Source organism: Equus przewalskii, chromosome 30 (genome assembly GCF_037783145.1).
Source record: "Equus przewalskii isolate Varuska chromosome 30, EquPr2, whole genome shotgun sequence".
NCBI lineage: Eukaryota > Metazoa > Chordata > Mammalia > Perissodactyla > Equidae > Equus > Equus przewalskii.
Genome location: NC_091860.1, coordinates 20498800 through 20520965, shown reverse-complemented (window position 1 = coordinate 20520965; position 22166 = coordinate 20498800). Strand labels below are relative to the sequence as shown.

At 45.4% G+C, this 22166-nt stretch overlaps 1 protein-coding gene across 3 annotated transcripts; it reads right to left on the bottom strand.

Annotated features, from left to right (window-relative positions):
• Positions 1–5138: 5138 nt before the first annotated feature.
• Positions 5139–14619, bottom strand: UCMA (upper zone of growth plate and cartilage matrix associated). Of its 3 annotated transcripts, XM_070601244.1 has the most exons (5): positions 14488–14619; positions 14095–14160; positions 13897–13992; positions 10190–10288; positions 5139–5598 (listed from the first exon to the last, which is right to left on the bottom strand). In XM_070601244.1, the coding sequence occupies exons 1-5, from the start codon at positions 14543–14545 to the stop codon at positions 5501–5503; spliced, it is 417 nt and encodes a 138-aa protein (XP_070457345.1). In that variant the 5' UTR covers positions 14546–14619; the 3' UTR covers positions 5139–5500. The 3 variants fall into 3 exon arrangements, with proteins under 3 accessions (XP_070457345.1, XP_070457347.1, XP_070457348.1); XM_070601246.1 differs by lacking the exon at positions 13897–13992; XM_070601247.1 differs by lacking the exons at positions 13897–13992; positions 14095–14160.
• Between the last annotated feature and the right edge of the window lie 7547 nt (positions 14620–22166).

The window sequence follows — 22166 nt, the reverse complement described above, 5'->3', positions numbered from 1 at the left end:
TCAAACATTGCCATTCCTGTAGGAAGCTTTTTCTTTAAGTAAGCTTTATGAGAACTACTTAACTATAAATTAACTACAGGTTTTTTTAAATGATAGACAATTGGTTTAATAGGTAAAGTAGGCATCACTGGTCAAAAATGAATTTTAAAGTTTAAAAAATAAAAAAGGAAAAAAAGTGTAGATACTTAAATGTACACCAATCACTTGAAGGGTACTCAAGACTTGGGAATAATGGTTTCCTTTGAGAGACAGGGAAGGACGCTATTCTTTTTTATCCTTTAAAAATTTGAAACCATGTGTTTATATTACCTATTCGAAATATTTTTAATTAAAAAAGTCAAAATAAGGTAGGAAGTGGACAAAACTTTTTTAAAGTGTTAGTACATTATAAGATCAGGGCATACCAGACTGACTACTTGTGAACCGGAACATCCATATTAAACCAATTTGCTTTTGGACAAATCCCTTAAGAACTTTTAAATTATGAGAAAGTTGTCAAAGAATTAGAACATAATTGATTGAAAATGAATTAGAAATGAAATAACCCAACCAAACGAAACTGATAAAAAGCATCTAACAAGTTTTAAAAAATTTTAAAGAGCATTCTGAGGCTCACAAAAGTTACCACCTCCTCCCCGAAAATCTAAATAAACAAACGCTCATGATAACGAGTTGCAAAATCTCCCCTGGAGCACACACACACCAAAAAAAAAAAAAGAAAAGAAAATGACAACATGCAAAACTAGTGAATAAAGAAATAATGTTTACACTAATTCATGCTTTGATAAATTTGTTTTCCACCACTTACCTGGAACCCCTAAAGGACTAGGGGATAGTAACTCTTCTCTGTTCTTTCAGAGAAGAGTTAGTTAAAAGAATGTCCCAACGGCCACACTTTTGACAAGGCCAGTGTCTAAAAATGGAGATCGCTCCATTACTGACTTCCTGTTACATGTGGCTGCCTGGATTCCCAATCGTGTTACCTTTGGCGTGTTTCACCTTCCCCAGGAAGTGACTGTGATTGGCTTTTAGTGAAGGAATTCTCGGTGGAATTTGAAAACCTTGAGGTATAATGGGGCTCTTGTTAAGGATGAGGGTAGAGCAAAGTAATAGAATTCTTATTTCTGCCAGAAATATGGGAGCTATTTCTGCAAGCGTTCTTTATCTAGAGCCAGCATGCCAAGCGTGGCCATTGAGGGCAAGGACAGGGTGTTTTGTTCTTGTAAGTTGGCTGTTCACCGAGACCATTCTTGGTTTTTGACATCTGTATGGTCCCAGTGTTCCTTCCTGTGGACACGGCGGGCCTTTTGAGACAGGTGGCTTTGGGGTATGGCTGTGAGTACAATCTGTCAGCTGCCATCCCCCTGGTTCCTGGCCCTCTTGGCAGAGGGCATTTGGGTATTTGGGTGTGTAATAGTTACCAATAAGAGCCAGATTGTGGCTCCTTTTCTTTCCTGGCTGAGGTGAGAGAGCAATGCTTTGCTTTTTCTCTGTTGCAGAAATTGAGTCTGTAAAAATACACGCCTCCCTCATAAATTAAGCTTACTGACCTAAAGGGTTGGGGATTGGATCTGGCCCTCAGGGCCTGGCTTGGCATCCAGCTCTTGGCCAATCAGGAGGACAGTATCATGTGGGTAGAGTGCCAGCTCCTTGATATCTCTGCCTCATCAGCCTGCAGTCCTGACTCATGATCTGAGCTGGCACTGCTGTCCAACTAGCAACCCCAGTTGGCTGGCTCGCCATCTCTCACTTGGCTTGGTAACCGAGCTAAGGATAGGCACGTGTTGTTCCTATATGTCTGTTAGCAAGAATTTCTCATCTACCTGTGGGATTCGGTACCATGAGGAGCCTCACCCCCAAGAGCACAGACCTTGAGTCGGGGGTATATCTGTCCAGTTTGCTAAGGCTCCCTGTTCTGCCACTTCTGAGGGTACGATAGGAAGTAAATGGCATCCATGCATGTGTCTCCTGCCCAGTAATTCAGAGATGACCATCTCTGACCTTTGTTTCATGCAGGCTGACTGATTGTTCTGCTCTAGATCAGAGACTGGGGAGACGCAAGGCAAACACAGCACTCCATTCCTTTCTTTTGAGATTTATGCTTCAAAACTTTGAAATACTCATTCCTCCCAAATAATTTCAGTCTCATCAGATAATAAGTAAAATTAGTAATGACGTATTGAGGCATCTGCAATGTTTTTATTTTATGCCAGCTTCTTCCACTGCTCTCACATTCTAATTTGAAGCTCCTGGTACTTTCAGTGAGGGCTGTGGAGAGCAATGTTTCCTGTACAGCCTCTCTGTTGAAAACAGGCCTGAAGGCAGTAGGGTGGCTGGTGGGAATATATGGATCACGTTGGTGGGGTGAGCACTGATACCTGCTGAAGTCTGATTTGGAGAATAGAGCTGAGGGTGAGATTTGCCGTCTGAGGAGGCACCATGAATAGTGTATATTGCAAGATTCCCTCTCTCCGACTTTTCTGGCAGTGCTTTCAATTTGCTTGGTTTAAGACTGGCAAAGATGTCCAGTGATAAGCACATAAGCTCTTCAAAGAGAAATCTGATTTATCCAGTTTAACATGCATATAAGTTGTGACCCTTTATTTCATTTCCAGAAATCTTCTTACTGAGAGAGGAATGGGTAAATAAACTCTAGCGTATTCACTAACATGCAAAGGAAGCAAAGACACACGCACTCATACCATGATAGTGCCATGTGATGTAAATATAAAACAGAGCTTACTGAGGGGAAACTTGAGAGCACAGACAATTCCCTGAGCACCCATTACCCACAGAGAAGTGTGCTTAAGCTGGGCAGAGCTGCACCAGATGCACCGTGGAAAGAGTTCCAGTTAAAAGGCCACATCCCATAATGCTCTCCTTGCTTCTAGAAAGTAGCGAGAACATGTAGGTGACAATGCAATAATGCAGCTCCTTGGTTGAGGTAAATGCTCATGTGAGACCTCATTGGAAAGAGGGAGCTTCCAGAGCTTGGCTTCTGGTACCAGCAGTTCTGTCCAGTGAGTTCAGACCCGCTGAGTAACTCCTTCCTGTGCTCCTGAGAGTGGGACTATCCGGATTTATATAACTATACATCATGTTGCCATTATAAAGAATGGAGCATGTGTGAGTATAGACAGAAAAAGTGGAAGCCACTGACAGGGCTCGCCTCAGGGTAGAATTGAGGCAAACAGAAAAGACTCCTCTTTTGTGTAAGAGATTTCCGTATTGCTTGAATTTGCTACTCTCAGCACATATTGTAACTAAAATAATTTTACAGTAGGAATGTCTTGTTTAAAGAAAAAAGATTGGGTAAGGATAAGTCAAAGTGTAAAGAAGATTTTAAGTGGTGAAATGCAGTTTTCAGTTGAATATTTTATGCATGTTTTCCCAAGCCTGAGGAAGCGTTTCCTTACTCTCCTCATTTCCCTTTGGAAGCATTTGATCCAGTTTAGACACCCACCGACAGCTAAAATGTGTTGGTAATACAGCTTTAGACTAAGTACCTCAGTCCCCGAAAGAGCATCATCACAATATCCTGGAGTTTCAGCTAGCGGTCCTCTCAGTTAAGGCACATTTAACACAAACATCATGCCACTGAAAACTTGGGCACACTTTGACTTCTGTCGTGATGAGACTTGACTTGTCCACATTATGAATCCCAGGACTCTTGGGGAGAGAATGGCTCCTCGGTTCTACCTGGCCAGGTAAATTTAATGAGAGAGTTTGCCCAATGCCCTTCCTACCTTCCCAAGGCCAGTTCAGCTCCTGCTTGGAGTTTGTGTGAGAAAATACAGTGCTGACTACGTTTGAGGTGATTTGGAATACACATACTCCCTTAATCACTAGAATGTTTCTAAAGATTTTATCATTCTTTCGGAAATTACTTAAAACGTACATTCGTTGCAAAGTGTCCTGATCTAAGAAATAGTGCCACCCCTGCTGGAGTATTTTAACGCAATGAGCAGCTTTTCCTCAAAGCAAAGTTGCCCCGTGAGGCCCTGGGAGCTCAACCTCAAAAGCAGGCTGGACTAGCTGACCAGGGACCCCAAGTCATTGGGGAAACAGAGGACCCGGGCATGGGAGCAGAGAGATGGCCAAGAATGGATGCTTATTCTTCTTCTAGAGTCCTTTTTGTCTCCTAGAGTACTGTGACCTCCCCCACAGAGATGGCTGCTTAAGTTGTTCTTGAGTTTTCTGCATTCTTAATGTGGGATTCCCAAAGGTAGTTGAGAGTAAAGATGGAAGTAGGATAGATGCTGAGTGTGGGGCAGGAAAGCAGCGTGTTTGGGAGAGAAGAAAGGGGCACCACTGTGGGTTGAATTTTGTCACCCCAAAACATATGTTGAAGTCCTAACCTCTGGTACCTGTGCATGTGACCTTATTTGGAAATAAGGTCTTTGCAGATATAATCAAGTTGGGATGAGGTTAGTAGGGTGGACCCTTATTTCAGTATGATTGGTGTCCTTAAAGAAGAGAAGAGACACAGACAGATAAACAGAGGGAAGATGATTTGAAGGCATGGGGAGAGAAGGAAATGTGACAATGGAGGCAGAGATTGGCGTGATGCTGCCACAGCCAAGGAGTGCCTGGACTACCAGAATCTGGAAGAGGCAAGGACGGATCTCACTTAGAGCCTTTGGATGTAGATGAAGTGTGTCTCTACCAACATCTTGATTTCAGACTTCTGGTCTCCAGAACTGTGAGGGAATAAATTTCTGTTGTCTTAAGCAGCCCAGTTTGTGGTACTTTGTTATGGCAGCTCTAGCGGACTAATACAGGCGCTATGAAGGCAAAGGAGGTATCATCAAAACTTGGTTTCACCTGCTTTCCAGTCTTGGTTACAGCAGCCTCGTTGTAATCTGGCGCTGATTGATGTGACTAAGAAACTAGAGTTGAACCTTAACCTCTTTTAAACACATGAGAAGCACCTGGGCTCAGTAACCATCTCATCACCACAACAGTTGTATTAGCATTGTTCTTTCATTCGAGTGACTACTGAGACACGCCGAGGACACAGTGAGCAGTACTCCTGAGACCAAACTTCCAAACGCCCCAGTCGGTGAGGGGAACATTGCTACTCAGGGGAGGCAAGTTGATGCCACTCAGTTTGAGATTCAAGACAGTAATGCACAGTGTTGTCTCAGCGTTTTTATTTGTAAGCTATAAGCAAACATGTAATCTTTTCTCTTTACTGTGCCTCTCTTCATTGTTCTGTCAGACAAGAGTCTGACTTTGGGGACAGTGGCTAAGCAAGGGGAAACAACTGAGGGTTTGGTACTAGGAGGCCCCACAGGTATTTGTCCATGTCAGAAAATCATCTGCAAAGAAGCGAAAGCCAGGACATTTGCATCCATCAGAATGAGAGGCATGTGTGTGTACAGAGCAGGCCCCAAGTTGAGACCCTGTGAGGTTGTCTGCTATGGGGAGAGAGTTGCTCGAACACCTGGGCTGGGTATTTGTGTTTCAAGCTCCATCTTCCGGGTCTGTCAAGCCGAGGTCAGATGTGGTGGCGGTTATAGAGATATGACGGGTACAGGCCATCATAATGCCACTGGCGCCACTGCTCAATAGCCTCCCTCCTTCGCTCTTCCTGTTCTGTGGAGGAGAGAGGAAGTCATCATGTCAGGATGGAGAAGACTCTGGGCTGAGGAGAGCCACCAAGCTCTCTTGGCAGCCTTCAAGCCAAACTGCCCACCCTGTGGTGACATGAACCAACTGTGCCTGTGTACCTTGGTGACGATCACAGAATGTTTGAACTGGAAGATCCTGAAAGAACACCAAGTCCAAAGGCCTCATTTTTTTGGATCGGGCCCAGACAGGTGAAGGTCACAGAGCTGGTTGCCAAGAGACCCAAGACCAGGGTCTGGCATTCCAAGTCAGGGCTCTTCCCCTATATGAAAGAACCTCATGCAGAAACTGTCTCAAAGACACAACAACTAAGAACCAAAACACAAATGTGACAAGATGACTACAGGCCATAACATTGAAAAAGCACGCAAGGAAATAATTGTCAACTTCCAGTGATGGGATTATGAGTAACTTTTTCCTCTATACTGCTCTGTGTTTTTTAATCTTGAAAAATAAAATTATGTTTTTAAAATTGACTGGAAAAAGGGATGGATGAAGCAAAGTGTGGGGAAATTAGATAATTGTTGATTCTGGGTGATGGTTATATGGGCGTTCATTATACTATACATTTTTCCATATGTTTGAAATTTTTCGTAGTAAAAGGCTAAAAAGAACAGGAGTTTTAAATGAGTAAGAAAGTCCTGATTTTGCTGTCTTTAATAAGACATTTTTCTGAGTAACGCTTTTGTGCAGTTGTAGAATTAGGCTACTGATGCCAATTCAGGACTGCCTGTTATTGTTAGGTGCCGTTTACGCTGGAGGAGATATCACAAGGCCTTCAATGTTTAAAAAGTGTCCGTGAGGCCCCTCAAAAGTTAAACAGAATTACCATATAACCCAACAATTCCACTCCTAGGTATAAACCTAAGAGAATTGGAACAGGAACAAATGAATGAGTAAGCAAAATGTGAGCTAGATAGATGAACGTATATACAACTGTCCCTTTGTATTCAGGTGGATTGAATCCAGGAGCCCCCAGATACCAAAATCCGAGGATGCTCAGGTGCTTTATATAAGATGGGCGTAGTGCAATGAATACAGTTGGCCCTCCTTATCCACAGAGTTTCTTTTTGAAGTAATGAAAGGGTTTTGGAAATAGACAGTGGTGATAGTTGCACAACATTGTGAAGGTACTAAAAGCTGCTGAATTGTACACTTAAAAATAGTGAAGATGGCAAACTTTATGTTATATATATTTTACCACAATTTAAAAAAAGTATTCATGAAAAATGTTGGGAGGATTGGAAGTCCTAACAGAAGATGATAATATCAAGGATTCAAAACCCAAAGTGTCTTCTTTGCTTGTTTTTTCTGATGTGGGCTTCACCAAAAGCCTGTGAACCCGACTTTGATGCTAGTGAAATGTATCCTTTGTGTTATTGGGCTATACAAGACAGCCTGGTGGCTTCAGGGTGTGGAGAATGGGGGTCCCTATGTCTTTAGCACCCATGAGAGCCAGATGCCCTCAACAGAAAGGACCCCTTGTTACCACTGGGTGTTCAGGCAACATGGCTGCCGGGAATGTTTCTTTTGTATGTGAGCTTGGAGTTGGCGCTGCCCTTCGTGCTGAAAATCCCCTTCTGCGCTTGGTCTCCAGGGACAGGCTGGAGCTCACAGAGTCTGGCCCAGGCTAGAGCTTTGGATATTAGCCTTCAGCTGTTCAGGCCTTTCTCAGATCGGGTAGACCAGCTACTTTGCCTATCTTGAGGGCATGATTTTGGCATAGAAGTTAATTTTTTTCTCCCAGGTCATGCCAAAGTCTTCTTAGACCATTTCACTTAAAGGGGAGGCCTCTCTGGTAAAGAACCATGGCCTGGACAGTGTGGCTTTCATGTAGGGGACCACCTGTGGGCAGGTATCCTTTGCCAAGCCAAACGTCATGCAGCCAACTTCGGATGGCCTGACTCAGGCTCTGGCTTTGAAGGTGGAGGCAGGCTTATGCTACCACATAAGCCTTAGAAATGGGAGCTCAGTGCACTGTTTATCCTGGAAGTTTTGGAGGCAGAACTCAGGTATGTTGCCTTGTGACGCTGGTGGTTTTGAGTAGAGTTGCAACCAGGAGCCATGACTAAGCTGAGTGAGGCTGTAACCCTTCACAGCCCACTTCCCCAGACCAAGACCAGTGTCCTGGGTGGGCTGATAGAGGGGCCTTTGACGTGGGATTTTCAGGCCTTCAGGAAAGTCGTTCTTGTCCGGCAGTCTCTCTCCAGACCACCCACCTAAAATTCCTCCATTGGAAACTCCAGTCCCTCCAGTCACCCATGGTAATGCCTCAGCATTTGCCTTTATGAAGCAGGTACCTCCAGGAGAGGGCAGACATCCAACCAGTCTCCATTATTCTGAGCATAGGAGACATTGTCAGATCAAGATAGCTAACCAAAACCAGGGGATTGTGGGGGCCTTGGAGAAGGGCTCTGAGCACTGCCACAGCGTGGAGATTTCTGGCAACCTGGCCGCCGTGCAGCAGTGTTCTGGGCCAGAGGCAAGTGAAGAGGAGGAGGATTGAGATGAGTTTCACCTTTGTTGCCTTTACCATCTGGCAGGCTGGGCCTGCTCCACCTCTTTTCCTCCTTCACTTATCTAGCTCTGGGGAACCCCCCTCTGGGCTGCTGTGCTTTGCTCTTCTCACTCCATCCCTCCTCATGGGCCAACCCCTGGATCGAAGAAGGTCTCCAAGACCTCTACACGTTGGATCATCTTTCGTTTACAAGAACATGAGCTTTGCTGGCTAACATGCCTTAGTTCAAATCCCTTACTAGCTATGTCACCTTGGGTATTTACATATCCTTTCTAAGCCTTAGTTATTGAAACTGTAAAATGGAAATTTTAAGACCTATCTGAGAGGCTGATCATGAGGATTAGATGGTTCGGTGCAGTTCCAGATGGAGTAAGTGCTCAATCAGTGGCGACAGCTGCTGTCACCACAACCCCCAGAGGCCTGTGCCCTGCCCTGCGGTGTCTTCATCTTTGTGGGCAAGGCCTGAGGTTCTTGATCTTAGTCTCTGGCTTTGGCTGAAGATCTGCCATCCCTAAAGTGCCTAACCCCTCACCCATCATCATGAAAGGGAAAACAGTGATGGTTTTCCACTCAGGTGCTAGGGATTTGGCCCTGAAACATTTAAAAATACACAAAGTGCTGTTATTAATAGTATGAGTTAAAAAAACAAAAACAAAAAACAAAAAAACAACCCCTGAAGGACTTTTGGAGGCCGCATACTCATTTTTCAAATGCCTTTCCCCAAGCTGTCCACCAAGGTACTCGAATCTCCACCAGAAGTATTTCTGTCTGTATTCCGTTGAGTTACAACAGCCTGAATTTTTCCCAGGATGTTCCCAGGAAAGTTTAATTTGCCAGGATGCAAGCCCAACACCTGCCTGCAGGGCTCAGCCAGGTGTCACCTGCAGGACAATGGGCGTGGCCTACAGTCCTCAGGTACCTGGTGACTATCCTTTTCACTAAGAGATGCCCTAAGAGGGTGTTAGCTCCCCAATCCACCAGAGCAACCAAGTCAGGAGGTGACAACTTCAGAATTGAAATCGCTGGCTTCTTTAACAAAGATCACCTTAAATGGAGCCTTATGTCCAAGCTCATGTGTATCCAGGAGCTTGCTCAGGAGCATTTCCATCAAAGTTTGGAGAAAGATCAAAAGAGAAAGAAACATGCACACGCACTCACACTAGCCTGCTGGTCTGATCGTCATTAAATGTTCCTAAAGACTTTTGCTATGGGTGATGCTTGAGGGCACTTCATAGATGCAAAGTCAAACTTCACCCTGTGGGAGGCTGTGGTTCAAAGATAGAGCCTCCCTCCACTTAGACCCACTTTCACACTCACTGCCTCCCCTTGAGGCCTTGGTGAAGTCAGCATGTCCTAGGGGGAGGCAGGAACCCTGCCTGCCCGAGTTGAGGGCAGGAAAGAGGTGTGCCAATTGCCAGGTGAGAGACACTGAGGCAAAGGCCAAGGCCTAGCAAATAAGAAACTAACGGCAGCCGGGTGGGGTCACAGGCAAGACACATAGAAACTTGCAGGTGCCTGATGCCGTGGGGGATTTGGAGCCTTCACATCAGCTGTCGCTGTTGGTGTTGGAAGTGAGGAGGGTACAAGGCAGGGCACTGATGACCAGTGCTTCCTGAGTTCAGTTGTCCTGGTTTCCTTCCACCAGTCAGATAAGATGCTGATTATAGTGACTAGGTAAATAAAGGCCTTGGTTTTCCAGGGTGAGTGGTTTCTAGAGCCTTTACACTGATGTGACTCCAAGGCATTTGAAAGTGAGTTTGAAATCCTCCCAACCCAGCTTTACCAGAGCTAAACCGTTAGTGTAGGTGTTAGACAGGCCACCACTGGGCGTTCCATCCTCTTCCATGCCTTCCCAAGTTCTGTAGGCATTTTTGTGACTTTCTCCCTTCTTTTCAAGGCTCTCATGGATGTGAATTGAGTGTAGGGCTTCCCTTACCTCTCTCCTCCCATTAAAATTTAGGGAGAAAAAGTGGAGGCAAATCATGTGATCTTCCCACAAAGTCCCACTTGTCCTGAAGATGCTGGCTGAAGGGCTCTTACCATCATTTTGCTCCTCCACGAAGTTCTCAAACTCGTTCCTGTGTTCCTCGTGATACTCTCTCCGCAGCTCGTCAGCCCGCAGCTTCTGCCTGTTCTCCGCTGGGAATGGGGAAGAGTTGAGAATGGCCCCCACAATAGGGACAGCTGCACACATTTAGAGGAACACTAATCATTTTGTCTAAGAAACATAATATGGTTGGGAAGGGGTTGTTTCTTTGGAGGGGTGAGGATGGGAACTTCACTGAAATGGTTTACTCATGACATATAGACTTTAAAATTTGAAGGAACTAGGAGGTCATCCCATCCAACCTGAGGCTTGCCAACAGCCATGTGAATGAGATTGAAAGCGAATCTACTTGCAATTAGGCCTAGAGATGACTATAGCCCAGGCCAACACCTTGCCTGAAGCCTAGAAAGACCTTGAGCCTGAGGCCCCCAGCTAAGCTGTGCCTAGATTGCTGACCCCAGCAAAAGGGTCAATAAGTGTCAGGAAGTGAGACAATAAAATGTTGTTTTAAGCTGCTAAATTTGGAGATCATTTATTACACAGCAATAGGTAACTACTACAGGATATGGGGTGATCAGGTAAACTTCCTGATGAAAATACCAAATGCAGGTATCCCTTATTTTATAAGGCAATGCAGTCCAGTAAAGTTGGCTGTAAGCCTTTTTATGAGGAATCCTCAGTCCACATTATAAAATTGGAGGTACACCTCTATGGTTGAAAGAAATACCCCCAATGGTAACTGAAAACTGTCACCGAGAACACATAAACATAGTGACCATTCCTTGGTGGTTGACCGTTGAAGCTCGCCAACAGTACCTTGAGGCCCAGAGGGCGTCCCCACCTGAACCACTACATCGTGCCTCACCAGCAGTGCAGCTATTCCTCACTTGCTCTAATTTAGCCCCCCAAAACCTCTCTAGATTATAGATTTTTAGATGTAAAATAAATTAGTTTCCAGGTCCATCCATTTCTGCTTTCAAATCTTTACATTGACCTCAATGGTGTGAGAGCTGTGGTTGTCTGGAGGTAATTGTGTAAAGCTCTCTTAGTTTCAAGATATTTCTTTTAACTGGACCAGCTGGAAAAACTGAGGACAGCAGGAAGGCCATGTCTGGTGCAGGACGAGCTAGTCCCTCAGAACGCCTCACTCCCACAGTATGATTCCCCTCGCATCAAAGTGGGGAGACTGAGGTGCTGTTACCCCCACCAGCTTGGATGTGCAAGAGAAAGTCGGGGGTTGATAATGGAAGCAGAGAAACTGAGGAATGCCATTGGTTTCCACCCCCACCCCACATTACAGGAGTATAGGGAGAAACAACCAGAAGTATTTCTTTGTGAAATGATAATACCGTAAACCATCTCAAATCCTTCTTGAGAGTAAGGAACTTACAATAATAAGTAAATTAATTAAATACTAGTTATTTATACTATGTTTGTATTATTTAATTTGACTCTGATTAAAAAGCAGGTTATCTGTGAATTGGTCTCAGTGCAGATTGTTTAGATAAATCCCATGTTTTTTCCACCTTTGTGGAAGGTGGAAGGGATTGGTACTCTAGTTCTTCCCCATGCGTTGCAGCTTGCCCCGCATCCACACATTTCTTAGGAGGGGATTCAGGCTCAGAGAGGTCACCTAATCAAGGTCACACAGCTGGTAGGAGTCGTGCTAGGACAGGGGCCAGAGTGCCACACAGCCACACTCCACTACTGTCCTAGAACACACCTTGCATGGCAGCATCCCCCTTATGACCCACCTTAAGCCCCAGTGTTGCTCTTGGTACCAGAAAGCTGTTGTGGGAACTTAGAGTCTAGGAAGCAGGGCCTTGTTGAGCCACTGCCAGTTCCTAAAGAAGCATTTTCCATCCTTATGTACTCCAGAAAAGAAACACTTTCCCAGGGGGCCGGCCCCGTGGCTGAGTGGTTAAGTTCGTGCGCTCTGCTGTGGCGGCCCAGGGTTTCGTTGGTTCACATCCTGGGTGCGGACATGGCACTGCTCATCAGGTCACGCGGAGGCAGCGTCCCACATGCCACAACTAGAAGGACCCACAACTAAAATATACAACTATGTACTGGGGGAATTGGGAGAGAAAGAGCAGAAAGAAAAAAAAAAAAAGATTGGCAACAGTTGTTAGCTCAGGTGCCAATCTTTAAAAAAAAAAAAGGAGACAATTTCCCAAATTGCCTTTTTGGAGGTGTCACAAATTGGACCTTTGACTCAGCAATGAGTCAGAACAATTTAATTTTGGGGACAAGATACCATTTTTATACTGTGCATCCTCTACATTATACACATCCCTTCTCAAGAACATGCATTTCATCGGATTAGTTCCTCCTTTCACTCTAAAGTAACCTGTGTTTTTACTCAGAAGCTTGGAGATGTCAGATGCCTGTTTCCTGGTTCCAAATTCAAGTTTATCAAAGTGTCACTTGCCCTTTGGCAAGACGTAATTGGGCATTGTTCTCCTGCGCATCCACACGAGTTGAGCAGGTGTCAGCAGATGAATTCAGGTGCATCCTAGGTATTCACCAGGCTGCCCTGGGCCCCCACATCTGATACAATGAGCTTCTGTTCAGGCGAGGGACCTCTGGCTTCATCATGCGCCACATTGTTCTGAATCAGCTAACAAGGATGGAAACTATTTGCTTCTCCTAAATTGACTCCTGTTCCTCACTGCAAGTCTGCCAGAAGGTTGCTTCTCTGATTTCCATCAAGAACTTCCCAACCTCCATCACAGTCTTCTCAGTGTTTCCTGATATTTGCTAACTTTTAAATCCTAAATTGTGTGAGGCCTGGAGATTTCCCCAGTGTGGTTATACTTATTCAATTTAAAAAAAAAAGGAATTTTATCTCCAAGCATTTTCACCTCCTTTTGTGCCCTTCATTTGAAAACAGTCCTGTTATTTTTACTGAGCAGGTTACCTTGCTGAGTGTGCTGAGGGACACAAAGAGTTTATTCAGACACTCGCACAAGGAATGAATCAAGCCAGACTCAGAGACAGAGCTCAGCGTCCTTGGAAAAATCTAGTTCAAAGGCAGAAAACTCAAATGCCTTCAAGGGTCGGCAGGTCATGAAAATGAGGGTCCCTCATTTTCCACCAGAGCCTACTTCAGGCAAGAAGGAGACTTTGCTTCCAAGCCCAAAAGTTCCCAAATGCATTGGAAACAAGAACTTTCAAAAACATTGCTGGCTGAGCACCACACTTTCAGGGGCTTATAAATAAGGAAATGGGCCCAGGGAGAGGAAGTGTCCGAGGCCACTTAGCAGCAAAGCTGTCACCAAACCGCCTTCCCCTCTCCCAGTCCCGTGTGCTCCTGCTTGCAGTGCTATTGCTCCTGCAGGTAAGGATACCCTGCGCAATACCCCAAAAGCACACCCTGGGACAGTGTGTTCCCTGTTGACCAGAACATATATTTTCCCCTTTATGTTTTTAACTTCTGAAATCAGGATGCATCTCATCACCGTTAAGTGCATTGATGTGGCGCTGTCCCTTTTCGTTCCTTACTCTGACAGCTAGTCAATCAAAGATGTGACCTGCAATTGAGGAAATGTGGTGGAGTTTCTAATTCAGAGCTGCAGTCACTTTGATACCCAAGGGCCTAGGTTGAGCCCTCAGTCCCTTGAGGTCCCGCAGCCTGGCTGACCTGGGAGAGAGAAGGAACCGGAGGGGTGAACAGAAGACAGGCCACCAGCATCCTTACCATTGACCTCATCTCGGGATTTGGGGGACCGCTGGCTGCGCCTCTTGAGGAAATTTGAGGCATCTGATTCCTGCATGAAAATTCTCTGTTCCACACCTGAAACCCGAGAGAGGCCAGTCGTAATCAGCACGGGCTCACCAGGGCTGCCACCGGAGCTGGCCCACCCACCTTGCAGCCCTGGGTGGCCCCTGCACTCACCTTCCTGGGCCTCTTGTCCTTCCACCTGCCTGGTGCCCACTGACACACCAGTCCCCTGCTGCAGCACTGTGGAATGAGAGCACACTGTGAGGGCTGCAGCACCTCGAGGGGAGTCCTTATCCAGAGCCAACCCTTGAAGTATCTGTGGCTTGCCAGGGTCTGGTGTGAGGCCCTGGGTCCCTTGCATACCAGCCGCAGAGCCAGTCTCTCCAGGAAACTGCCAGGCAAGCTGTTTTCTCTGTGTTGTATTGTGTTACACACACAGGCGTGAGCACACTAACACACCCACCCACCCAGGCATGGCCATCTTAACAATAAGCACCCCTCCTCCTACTAGACCCCCTGAGCAGCCTCACCTAACATCAGTCCATCCTGGAGCCTCCCCATACTCACTGGACAGGAGCACAACAGCTAAGAGACAGGAGATGAGGAGCAGCTGTCTACAGGCCATCTTTGGAAAGGCCAGAGCTTCACCTGGGAACCACAGGGCAGGCAGAGAGGATTCTGCAGACCTCAAGGCTGCCGGGTCCTCACTTCTATGTCAGGCAGGCCAGGAGGGCGGGAGAGAGGCAGGAGGCAGGGATGCCACTGCAGGGGAGTGGGAGGGGTCCTGGCTGCTGCTTTCATTGGCTGCTCCTGTTGGAGCACCAGAGATGTTTTTGGTGACTTGCAAACCTCCCAGGAACAGAGCCTGTCATCGGGGCCCAGGCGGGGACAGTTTTAAAGTGGCCTTTCCAAGATCTATACCCAAGGAGTTACTGTTGGAATGCCCAGTCCCACAGTCAGGATTCCAAAACAAAGGGCAAGTTTCAAAGAGCTCTTGGCATCTGCTTTGGGGGTGGGTGTGGGCATGGGGGTGGGGACCCAAGCCCTGGAGGCTGAAGCATGCCAGAGGGAGGAAAAGGGGCTCAGCTGGGGACTTTGACTCAGACATCAGGCCAGGAGGGACCATAAAGACTGGAAGACCTTATCAGGGTGATGCTTGCATAGACACATGGGCCATTCTGATGGTAACCAGAGTACCCCTCACCTTGACACATTGTCCCCAGCTGTTGCTCACTGTCAGGCAAAACATGGACCTCTTGGCATGGGGTCCCAGAGCCCTTTCAAGACTTTGAGGAATAGAGACAATCAGCCCTCCACTGTGGAGTGGGAGAGGTGCATAGTGTGTGAAGAGCCCCACAGCTCAGCATACTTTTCTAGGAGGAGACAAAGGCACACCCCATGTCAGGGAAGAAATGGGTTCCCAGGAATGGGAATGCTAATGGAATCACAGCTCTCTGGGGCCATCAGAGCCCAGCCTCTTTGGAGGTGTGTTCTTGACATTGTCATTTATTATGAACCATCCTCAACTCTTTGCTACCAGCCAAAGAGTTGCACTTTGGGCATTGTTTAGGATTTTCCTAACGTTGACCATCATTAGACCTAGAACACAGCCCACACCCACCCAAAACTCCCCTTTTGTTAGACTTGCATGGTAACATCCCATGTGTGCTTGGACCATTGGCCAGGACAAGAATGTTAATGGCAGAGAAAAAACCGAGGCAGAGTAAACAAAACAAATGGGTTGGTTTCCAGTGGAGGAAAGTGCTGCCATCACCTGTGCTGGCTCTTGGTGGCTAAGAGCACACATCAGGCTGGGAGACACTAGCTGACCCCACTTAACGGAGGTGGACGTGGGCTCTGTATGATCAACCCAGGAGGAGCAACACTCATGAGGACACATCAGCAAGAACTGGTCTATCAGATTAACTAGATGTTGCCTGGGAGAGGAAAGAGTCACAGGGCAGCATGATTTCAAAATCGCAGGGACACTGGGTGAGAAAGTGGGTGTGTGAAATACCTGTGACATCCTTGATACCCTAATTCCTCTTGCTGTCTTTTTCAGTTCCATTCATTTCAACCACAAGTACTTATTGAACACCTCCTTCCAGCCAGGCACCTCTGCTAGTCACTGGCCAACCAGCTTTCAATAAACCTGTCCAACGTCTTGAAGTAACTTCCACCCCAGGTTGGACTCGACTTCCACTGTCCATGCAGAAAAGCTTTAGGGAGGAAACTCAAGCCCCTTGTAGTTTTCTCAGACGCACCCTGGGAGAAAATGGCAGGAGATCCAAAATTTGCTGAATGGAGGAATGAAGGTTTGAATAGGGAAGTAAGCTCAGTTCTGAAAAAATAAATTTACATTACATACATACATACCTAAGCTAGTGGCCTGAGATTTCTACCGGCTACACTGATCTGCTCCAAGGAATGGTTTGACCATAGCTGGTTTCCAAGTATAATCTCTCAATTCCTTCAGAACTTTCTCTCCCTATAGACCCATTGGCCTCCACAATTTGTGTACTTTTCCACCTTCAGCTCCTCATTCCTGGGGCTGCTCACCATGGCTGGCTGTGCTGCAGAGGTGGCCTTCTTGTAACATTATACCCCAAAGTATAGCAAGCCACACCATCTCAAGGCAAAGGCATGACTCTAATGCAGCCATAATTTTGTGAATATACTGAACACCATTGAACTGTGTACTTTAAATGGGTAAATTGTATGGTATGTAAGTGGTATCTAAAAAAAGCTGTTCGAAAAACATATATGAGTATATATACATATACTACATAATATGAAGACAGCTTCAGAATACTCATCTATAGGTGTCACTGGGCGTGGTGGGGGGCACTTATCAGGAAGACTTCAAAGAGGTGGTGAAGGCTGAGATAAGTCTCGAAGGACAAGGGTTTCCAGAGCCCAATTACAATGGAAGGCATTGTCAAAAGGCACAGAGTAAGGCCCTTTTGAGGAACTGCGGGCAGGTCAGTAATACCAGGAGCACATGGAGGGGCTAGAGATAGACAAGGCCTGGGTCACACAAAGGAGTTTGGCCTCCATCCTTGTAGGCAGTCTAGTACGATGGATATAAGCACGGATCCCCTAGGCCAGCCTCCAGTTTCAGTCCCAGCTCTGGGCTTAGCCAGCTGCGTGGCCTTGGGCCAGTCATTTTACCTCTCTGTGCCCAATTCCCTCTTCTGTCACGTGGATTCATGTGAGAATTAGAGTTAATGTATCAAAGACCTTAGAATGATGCCTGGCATACACTGAGCAGAGCATTATATATGTGTTTGCTGTCATGACACAGTAATGAACCATTAAATGATTTTGAGCAGGGAAGTGACATGAGGTTTTTTTAAGGAACACCACCCTTCCAGTGATGTGAAGGGTGAGAGAGATGAGACAAAAGCTGTAAGACTTAGAGAAGGTTGTTGCAATAATCTAGGTGAGAGATGATGTCAGAAAAAGGCAGGAGGAGAAGGATGGAGAGGGCATGGCCTTTGGAAAGATTGAAGAAATAGAATTAATAGGACTTAATGACTAATTAGCAAGGAAGGGGCAGTGAGGGGTTGAGAGGTACACATGTCAGATGGCTCCCCAGTTTCTAGTTTGGGTAACTGGGTGGATGGATGGTGAAATCATTCACTGAGGTGGAGAAAACAGAAGGAAGAGAAAGTTCAAAGGACATGTCATTGGACAAATCAGGTATATGATACTTGTGGGATTCATACGAAGTCTTCTGATGTCAAATCCAGTGCTCTTCCCATTTTCCTACAACCATAGTTTTGTGAGTATGCTAAACCATCACCACAATCAGTTTTAGAACACTTTCATTACCCCCAAAAGAAACTCCATACCCATTAGCAGTTACTCCCCATTTTCGTCAACCCCCAAAGCCCGAGGCAACCACTAATCCGCTTTCTGTCTCTATGGATTTGCCTATTCTGGACATCCCATCTAAATGGAATCATACATATGAGACTCATTGTGACTGACTTTTTTCACTACAAATACTGTGTTCAAGGTTCATACATGTTGCAGCCTGCATCAGTGCTTCATTCCTTATTGCTGAATAATATTCTATTGTATGGATACACCATATTTTATTCATCCATTCAGTTGATGGGCACTTGGGTTGTTTCTACCTTTTGGCTATTATAAATAATGCTGCTGTGAAAGTTCTTGTGCAAGATGCTTTTTTGTGGACATATGTTTTTATTTCTGTTGGTTCAATACCTCGTAGTGGAATTGTTGGGTCAGATTGTTTGTGCCTACAAATGTGGGTTTTTTACCTGCAACACAAGAGGGGCCAAATAAAAACTGGAATGCCAGGCTTATGGCAAGGAAAGTGTTTTTATTTTGGATGGCAGCTGAGAGACGAGAGTGAGCCCTCAAATTCATCTCGTTTCATCTCATCTCCCTGAAAGATGGGAGGCCAGGGGTTTTAAAGTTTTGTGAGGAAAGTAAATGCTTGTAGAGTGGGGGACAGTCAGTGGCCTAGCTGATCAGAGCTTTCCCACCAGCCTGCGTTCGGCCTTGGAGTGCTGCTTACAGGGAGGAGGATGATAAGGGAATTTGCAGGTGGCTGTCCTTGGCTGTTTGTCTCCATGGTGGATAGTGGATTTTGGAGCCAGGGAGTAAGCAGGGAATGAGTGCTTTTGTTTTAACCCCATATATGCTGGGTTTAATGTAGGGGAACTGATATCAGGGCCAGCATCAATATGGTAACTCCTTGTTCAACTTTTGAGGAACTCTCATGTTATATTTAAAATGTTCATTTAATTGCCTATCTCAGTGTGTGAAATCTCTTTGAGGCGAAGTTTCCACCTTGTTCACACCTAAAACAGCACCTGGCACAGAATAGATGCTTCAAATGTTTATTGAATTAATCAAGGAAGATACTCTTTGGTGAGGGCATTAAAGGGAAACATTTCTGAGCTCATTTCAACAGGCTATGTTATGCCAGTCTCAGCCTATCAATAATTAGCGTTGTGGTTGGACAGTCCTTTGGGGTTCTTATTGTGATTGTAAGATGCCCTTCAGCAATAACCATCAGGAAACTTTGAAAAAAATAAAGGTTGATTACTTACAGGACCTAGAAATTACACAGCATGTCTGGGACCTCACAGAGAGGTAGTGGGCAGAGAGAGTGTGCATGGGCCTGGGGTTCTGCTTTTATTGGGTCCATGGGTAGAGACCAAAGGTTTTGTGGGCTCACTCTTTATTGGTGAATTAAAAACATAAGAGTGGGAATTTAAAGTGTAGGAAGATAAAAAAAAAAGTGGCCTAAATGGTCAGTTATTAAAATCCACCAAGATCTCTAAAACAAAGGAGCCTCTGTAGGGGTAGGCGGCCTGGCTCTTTATCTAGTCCTGTGGTTGGCAATGTGTTTATTCAATATAGCCATCCTTGCAGTGGATGCCTTGGCAATCAAAACTTAAGTCAGGCATTTGCATCACAAAAAAGAAAAACACAACTGTCATGGCTTACACTCCAGCTCTTCCTAAGGTCCTCAGGCAGGGACCTGAAGTTTCCAAGTTTATGTATCACTGGGTTTAGGATCCTTCTCAAGCAGCAGGAATGAATTTTGTAGTGCATTTATGGATTACCTCAGAGGGCAACCAGGATGGCTTTATCATTCCCCTCAGCTTGACTACGCTTTAGACAGGTTTATTTCTGACTATAGTCCCCTGACTCCCCTTTTCTTAGAGCATTTACTTTAGGAAACTTGCAATTGTAAGTTCTTTCTCCGCCTCTTTGCGAAATATGTAGATTTTCTTCCAGCCTCTTGCTAGCTTTACAACCTGGGAAATGTCTTTCTCAAGGACCAGGAACCATCTTTTTGAAATGAAAACATCAACAGAGATAGCACCCCATCTACCAGTCTCTGTGTGAGTTTGGTGGGCACGTCACTCCAATTGCGAAGGCCAGTTAGCAAGCACAGGTGGCCTCCGATGCCCCCACCCCAGCTCTTAAAACCTTTTGAGTCTTTTGTTTCAGCAAAGTTGAGTTTAGTTTCTCTACTTATTGCAGTAGTCTTGAATAAAGTCTTCATTTCCTCTTTAACTTTGTCTGGTGCAGTTTTAACTTTGATGAGGGCATTGACGCAACATTATCATCTGATCCACCAGAGACTGCGGGCGTAACTTATGTAAGTGGAAGTGACCTTTTGGGAGAGTGTGTCCATGCCTGTGAGATCGCTGGATGCCATGACCCAACTATAAGCATTATCTTGAAAAAAATATATAAAAGCCCATAGTCTGTTCCTAAGATTAAGAATATGTTATGTTCTTTCATTTCACTTAATTTTCAGTGGACTATTATGTTCCTGAGCTCCTCCACCTGCCCGTTTGATAGGATGAGTTAAGCATTGTACCACAAGGGGAACCCATGACTCTTGGAACCAGGGGATCCCCAAAACTCAGCCTTCTCAGAGAATATAGCTGGACACTTTTCCTGCCACCTCCTCAGATCTCAGGAGCAGTGAGAAGGAAACATCTCAGGTGTGAATGTGAAGGTTTGTTTATGGGGCAAGAGCGTGACAGTTAACCAAAAAAAGTTTCAACTCATTTGAAGTCCCTCTGGAGCTGATGGTGTTGACACAGTTGGGTGTGGAAAATGAGAGCTTCATGAGTCAGGATAACATTTCTAAGACTTTTCTGTCTTAGAAATGTCTTTTCTAAGACTTTTCTCTAAGCACCTAGCCAGTGTGTAGTGGAGCTTTTTTATAGCTTTTTTTCCACCACATGCCACAGGAATATTATCAGTCCCTGTGAAATTGGTGTCTGGAAGTCTCCCCGTGAAATTCAGTTTCACAGGAGATGTCTCCATTCACAGAGAATCAGCATCACTAGTCTCATGTTCTGTTCCCACCCTGAGCAACGGCTTCCTTGAGTTTATAGAAGTTATAAACCTTTCTCTGTGCCCCACTTTCCCCATGGGCCATATAAGAAGGCCAAGAAAGATGTGTCTCCCACCATGACCACTGGAACATATGACTTGTTAGCTGAGAAAAGCCTTGAAAAGGCACATTCTGCAGCTGCTTGGGGTACTACTATGAGATCACTCACATCTGGGTTCATATTCAGCAGGCAAGTACCATTATGGCTATACAAGTTACTAAAATATTAAAATACTTCCTTATCATTGGGTAAATAGCCACTTTACTGAGCTATCTTTCCAAAGCCCTCTCCTGCCCCAGGTGCCCCATGATCTCCCCTAGGTCGCTCACTTTCCGTTATCTAAAGGGGTGATGCTTGGCCCATCAGGAAACCTCCAGAACCCTGCTCCACTTCACAGCTAGCTTTGTTCTGATTGGTCAGTGTCTGTCCTTTGCCAGCTAAAAATATTTAACATCATTCTGAATTCAGGGGTTTCTTATTACTCACTGATCCTCTGAACTTGCCTTATATTTTCCTACCTCTTCTCTCTTCTGTTTCCCATATGGCATACTACCCCCAGCTCCCATCAAAAATCTCATACCTATTACAAGATTCATGTGCAGGGAGATTTAAAAGTATCTTTATTTACAAAAGTGCAAAATTGGATTTCAGTCTAAATAAAACAGCAGGGCACACATTGTGGTATATGTGTGAGAGAAGAGTATGTATCTCTTGAAAATGTTTTCAAAGACGTGAAGCCTGATGATATCATAATGGTTGTTGACAAGAAGAAGCCACAATGGTGTAGGTAGCCGAATGCTCTACCAGAGAGGTATCCCACTATAACAGGGTCTCTTGGTTTGCTGAAGGATCACTTTAGAGTAGAGTAAGTTAGTGATGTAAGTGAAGGTTAAGTTGGTACCATTTTTCTGGAAGAAGATCACCTGGAATGGATAAATCTTGGTTGTTCAGAAAATGAATCACTTTGGCTGGTCTTGGGAAAAGTATGTGAAAAGATCTTTAGTGCTCTGTGTGACCAAAACCAACCTCACCCTTTGTAGGAGGGACAGGGAGAGGAGGGGTAGAGGAAGAAGAGGAGAAGGTGGGGAGGTGGTTCTGGTCAGTGAGGGGACTTTGAGCAGGTCCCGACCCAGCTTTCCTTGGGCTTCTTGTCCATGGAACCAGAAAGAGTTAATCACTTAGATTGCTGAGATTCATCATACTTTGGGCTTAAGACCCTACACTGAGATGGTCTTTCTCTAAGGAAATGAAGTACAGGACCTTTGGTCTACTACCTGTGGCAGCAACTAGAGCAGAGCACTCAGTTACCATCATCCAGCCTCTATCTCTGGGGTCTGCTGTGCTAAC

Excerpts from the sequence above, each read along its gene's own strand:
- UCMA (XM_070601244.1), bottom strand. The coding sequence starts at position 14,545 with ATGGCCTGTAGACAGCTGCTCCTCATCTCCTGTCTCTTAGCTGTTGTG. Across the intron at positions 14,161-14,487 it reads AGCTGTTGTGCTCCTGTCCA|TGCTGCAGCAGGGGACTGGT; the intron begins GTGAGTATGGGG and ends CTCATTCCACAG. Across the intron at positions 5,599-10,189 it reads CGTGGAGGAGCAAAATGATG|AACAGGAAGAGCGAAGGAGG; the intron begins GTAAGAGCCCTT and ends TCTCCTCCACAG.